The 5757-nt window shown below is 40.0% G+C and overlaps 1 protein-coding gene across 1 annotated transcript in view; it reads left to right on the forward strand.

The window, feature by feature from the left end:
* The window catches only part of tmem259 (transmembrane protein 259), an 11545-nt gene extending 6044 nt beyond the window's left edge, over positions 1–5501 (forward strand). The window contains exons 6-12 of the mRNA XM_016443786.1: positions 395–517; positions 616–716; positions 1439–1496; positions 2078–2161; positions 2328–2460; positions 2924–3023; positions 3110–5501. Of these exons, the coding sequence (XP_016299272.1) occupies positions 395–517; positions 616–716; positions 1439–1496; positions 2078–2161; positions 2328–2460; positions 2924–3023; positions 3110–3781 (1271 nt within the window). The 3' untranslated portion in view covers positions 3782–5501. The remainder of the gene's footprint in view (positions 1–394; positions 518–615; positions 717–1438; positions 1497–2077; positions 2162–2327; positions 2461–2923; positions 3024–3109) is intronic.
* Positions 5502–5757: the final 256 nt, after the last annotated feature.

The raw sequence follows: 5757 nt of genomic DNA on the forward strand, positions 1-5757 counted from the left end.
TATATATATGCAAGTTCAGAGTTTAGCTATCTCTATTGATATATTGTGCTCAAATTGAAGTGTAATACAGCCAGCCTGTTTTCTTTCACACGTTCGTTTGCTGTGACTAAATCTGGGAGCAAACCAGGCGAGTTGACATTCTCTTGATTTGTGCTTATGTGAAAGTGCTGTAATTCTCATAAAATGCAAAAATAATAATAAATTAAAAAATAATAAAAAATGAATTGACAATTATTTTGGAGGTCTATAAGAAGGTCATAAAGATTTTGAATGACATGAGAGCGTGTTAAAAAAAAAAAATAGCCTACAAGGCCAATAGACGTCATACCTTTTTTTTCTTTTTTTTAAAGGGAAAGCATAAAGTTGCACTTAATCTCTCTCCGCCTGTCTGCAGACCCCATGAAGGATCAGTGCTTTGGAGATGGTTTCAGTCGCTTCCTCCTGGATGAATGCCTGGGTTATGATGATATCCTGATGTCCAGTGTGAAGGCTTTAGCAGAGAACGAGGAAAACAAAGGTAAATTAGATGTTCCCTCTTAAGAACGCCGTTTCCTTGGTGATGCCGTAACTATGAAGTGAGTGTGTTTTTTTTTTTTTTTATTTTTTTTTTTTTAGGGTTTCTGAGGAACGTGGTTTCTGGAGAACACTACCGTTTTGTCAGTATGTGGATGGCTCGTACCTCCTACCTAGCAGCCTTTGTAATCATGGTTATCTTTGTAAGTACTTTCTCTACCGTAGCAGCCCTTACACAACAGTTGCTTGTTAGTGATTGGATTATATGTGATGTCATCACATTAGTTCAGTTTGAGCATTTAGGTAATTAGTTTACCCAGAAATGTAAATTGATAATTTAGTCATTCCCATGACTTTTATAAATGGAATAGATGGTAAACATTTTAATGCGTTCTAATTACAATGAATGTGACTAGAGCTTTCAAGCTTGAAAAAAATAGTTTAAAATCAGCTGAAAGTATTCTAAATGTGGCCTATGCACTAAATTCTGAATCTTCAAAGTCATATGATAGATTTGGGTAAGAAATGGACTGAAATTAAAGTCATCAATTACTAATGATCTTCCCCTTCAGTGAGGTGTTAAGAGCTGTGACCAAAGGTCAAGGAGTTGAATTTAAAAAGCTCTGATTTTTTAAACGTCATTCAGATGGAGCTGGATGAACTGATTCACTGAAAAGATCTGACTTAAAAGAATGATCCATTTACAAACTTGCAGTAAATAATGACTTCACCTTTGGTCTGTCTGTTTTTTTTAACTTGGTTATCATTCACTTAAATCATATTAAAAAGTGACCATAATATTCTTCAGAAATTGAGCTTTTGAGTTTCATTAAAGAAAGAAACCCATACAAGTGAGGAAAAGATAGAACTATAATTCCTTGCTGAATCAAATGGAAACTCAGTCACTTTTTATTTTCTCTCTCAGACTCTATCCGTGTCCATGCTGCTGCGGTACTCGCACCACCAGATTTTTGTTTTTATAGGTAAGTTCCCATCAGCCTCTTTGGTCTTCATCAGTGAAAAACCATTTGTGATCCTGCACCACAAAACCAGTCATAATGGTCAATTTTGTGAAATTGAGATTTATACACCATCTCAAAGCTGAATAAATAAGCTTTCCATTGATGTATGGGTTGTTAGGATAGGACAATATTTGGCCGAGATACAACTTTGAAAATCTGGAATCTGAGGGTGCAAAAAAAAATCTAAATATTGAGAAAATCGCCTTTAAAGTTGTCCAAATGAAGTTCTTAGCAATGCATTTTACTAATCAAAAATTAAGTTTTGATATATTTACAGTAGAAAATGTACAAAATATCTTTATGGAACATGATCTTTACTTAATGTCCTAATGATTTTTGGCATAAAAGAAAAATCAATCATTTTGACCCATACAATGTATTTTTGGCTATTGCTACAAATATCCCCCAGTGACTTAAGACTGGTTTTTAGGTCCAGGGTCACATTTATTATCATGTTCCATGATCAAGTCTGTAATTCAGTCAAAAGCTATTATTTTTAGTCTGTTTCTAAGACTATCTCTCTGCTGTTCGGTTTTTCTCAGTGGACCTTCTCCAGATGTTGGAGATGAATATGACCATTGCCTTCCCTGCCGCCCCTCTCCTCACTGTCATCCTGGCTCTTGTGGGTAGGTACAGCTCACTGCTGGGGTTTGGATTCATGTGCGTCTCCCATCAACTTCATGCCTGATCTTTTATTTTGTTGACTTCATATATCACATAAAACATTTCTTATTAATATGTTTTATGAAAGTCGTGTGACTGTAAATACCCTCTTTTTGATCCTGTCTGCAGGGATGGAGGCCATCATGTCTGAGTTTTTCAATGACACAACCACTGCCTTCTACATCATCCTCATTGTTTGGTTGGCAGACCAATATGATGCTATCTGCTGCCACACAAATACGAGCAAGCGCCACTGGCTCAGGTATGTTATCAGCACAGGTAAATGCCAATGGCTCAGATGTCTTACCAGACATTTTTACTGCGTGATAAATATAAGCAGCGCAGCATGGCAAAGTGGTTTATGTAATATTTATCCAGAAATAGATACATATTAATTCTGCTGTTTAAAACAAATAAAGAAACCGTGTAGGAGAATGGTTATTATGTGCAAACAGTGGGAAACTCGTGTAGTGTGCGCATGTTCTGAGTTGAAGCTTGTGACATAAACACAAACATTAACCCGATCGCTTTATGTAGCGTTCATGTTAACACTACATTCAGATTCATCAGTTGGAATGAATTCCGATTGAAACAAAAGTTGTGCGTGTAAACATGGCCAAAGTGAGCTCCTTATGTAGGGAATGGACAGAAAGGCAGCCCACTAGGTTGTTTTGGTGGTTAACACCACATAATGCATCTAAAAGATCTCTTGTGCTGTTTTTCAGATTCTTTTATCTGTATCACTTTGCCTTCTATGCGTATCATTACCGATTTAACGGCCAGTACAGCAGTCTTGCTCTGGTCACCTCCTGGCTCTTCATTCAGGTATCTTATTTTAGCTTTTTTTCAGTGTAGCCAGTTGCATAGAATTGTCTGTAGCTCATAAGCTTTTTCGTTTTTGTCTTGCGCAGCACTCAATGATCTATTTTTTCCACCACTACGAGCTTCCGGCCATCCTGCAGCAGATACGGATCCAGGAGATGCTGCTTCAAAATCAGCAGGTGGGTCAAGGAAACCAGACTGCATTGCAGGACAATCTTAACAACAACACTAGCAGTGCTGCGCCCGCCGGCCAGGCTAACGCAGCCGCTAATGCGAACACTAACGGCCAGGACCGGCAAGCCGCTCAGGACCAACCTCAGCTTGAAGCTCACAATGGCTTGGTGGTAAATACCGGTCTGCCCAGCGAACCATCAAACTCCGACCTCGACTGGATGGCCGAGATCGCCATTGGCCCGGACGTCCTGTCAGTTCCACACTTGGGCGACTCTCTTTTGGAGCCGGAAAGGATCCAGGAACTGGCGTCGTCGGGTGCGGGGGTAACAGTGCTGGGTGCTTCGAGCACTGCAGGAGAGAGCCAAGTCGGAAACATTAGCGCAGCCAGTGCTCCTGCGGGACGGGGTTGCGCTCAGGGTCTGGGTCCCCCTGGTGGTGGAGGAGGGCAGACGGAATCCGACACTTCCTCGCCAGTGACCTCACACACAGACTGCAGAGTTGCAGAAACGCTTAAAGGCGCCACGGACTGGGACGACAAGACTGAGAACAAAAGTGAGAGCTCGGACTCCCACTCTGCCCCGGCTTGAGTCGCGCACCCCCATTCTGAATGAATGAATCCACGCTCTACAGTCACCACCCCTTTCTGTAAATTATTCCAGAAGGCATCAAGAGGAGAAGCTGTGATGGAGTTTTATGTAATTACATCCTGGAAACCTCCAACGTGAACATGAGGAGTGCCGAAGCAGACTTCCGCCGTCTAGTCATGTTCTTAAGAGTAAATTCGTATTGAATTGTCCAAATGATGCCATGTGTGAGGGTGTGATCATTTGAAGTCTTTATATGTAATTTTCTTTTTTTTTTTAACGATTGAAACATTTAATACAGGGAGTATTCAGTTTAAAACGTTGATGGTATCGCTCAATAGTACTTTTCGTTTCTCCTGATTATGTAGTTGCAGGTATCAGTGGGCTGCACAGGCGGCAGTCTTACTTCCAATCTGAATACAAGTCACACTTTGCACATCTCGTGCAAAGATTGTTTTGGCTTTATTTCCATTCCTCTAATGATATAACATTAATGCTGCCTACTTGAAGCAGTGAAAATGAATTGAGTCATGTTAAAATAGTTTTGGCCTCTACTACCTTGTTACTACCTACAGCAAGCCACCAAAATGTTCTTACGCGATTTGAAATCTTGCTTGCGACCGGCCGTTGCATTCAGATATGGTGTTGTCCGAGGTATGGAGCAGCTTGACTCCTGAATCCAATGCTATTGGTGGTCAGAGTGCTTTGATGTAGTTTATTGGTCAAAAGAAGTGGACGTCAAAGCAACATCGTACTCCGAATAAGTCCTCCTTCCACATGATCCTCATTGAAACTGTCTAAATCATGGGGTCTTATCTGTGCTTTGTAATCCTCATCAAGAGGCATTTGTTTTGTGGTTCAGACAGACATTGTCTTTTGCACAGACTCATCAGCGAGTCGTCGGTTTTTCTTCAGGTCAAGTCTGACTTTGAGAGATTTGGTGTATAGATTATTGCCTTATGCTTCTAAAACGGAACATTAACCCTGTATTTCCGTCTTTGGCCAAGTACATTGGGGTCGATAGCCTTACCAGAGGCTTCAAAGCCAGTGGAGAAAATAGCAACTGAAGCAAGAATGAAGATGTAGTTGATTTAGCAGAAAAAATTTCGAAACAGCCGCAAGCAGTGAAGGTCAGACTGCTCATTTCACAGCATTACAGCCCATCAGCTGGAGTCACTGATCCAGAAGTCTGTTGTCTTTTCATATTCTGCTTTTGTAGAGGTTTCTCCATATGTTTGACTTGGGAAGATCAGTGGCTGTCTCGAATGATCTTCGTGACCATGTGTAAAAACTTCACTAAATGCATCGCAAACTAAGAGAACAAACAAAGGAAACTGTTGTCTGTTGTGACAGATGACTGTGGATGGGGATGGTCTTTTAAAGGCTATGCAACAATATGGCAAGTAAAAGCCAGGCTCTGGATTTTTTTTTTGCTTTTCTTTCAAATTGTGCAATATTTTGTAAGGCTCAGATCCATAAAGGATAATTGGTCTGAAAGCGTGATTTATGGTTTTATGATCAGTTCCTCAGTATAATTTTTTTTCTGTGCCTATTTGCCATTGTCAGAGGAAACAGATGATTGTAGTGTTTAGATGCATTGTGTAGGATGTCTAGACAGAAACTGAAAAAAATAATTCTCAGTTCTGTGATTCTGTCATTCAAATGTATTTAACTGTAATGTTTAAAAATTGCATAAAGAGATGAAATTAATTTCCACTTAGAACTATTTGTTTTGTTTGTGGTTCTTTCATCTTTCAGTGGCCTTTCACACAAAGTTGTAACTGTTTCAAAGTCGGTCTAGAGTTGACAAAACCAAACAAATCTAACCTTGTTTAGATCAGATAAACACTCACTATAAACTTTCTCTGTCAACTCTGGGTTTGAGCCGGAGTTTATAATGAACTTTGGAGCATGTGCATTAAAGTGTGATGTGTGCCCATCACATGAAACATGGCAATCCTCAGCTTGATTCACTTCCC

Source organism: Sinocyclocheilus anshuiensis, unplaced genomic scaffold (genome assembly GCF_001515605.1).
Source record: "Sinocyclocheilus anshuiensis isolate Anshui unplaced genomic scaffold, SAMN03320099.WGS_v1.1 scaffold51, whole genome shotgun sequence".
NCBI classification, from domain to species: domain Eukaryota; kingdom Metazoa; phylum Chordata; class Actinopteri; order Cypriniformes; family Cyprinidae; genus Sinocyclocheilus; species Sinocyclocheilus anshuiensis.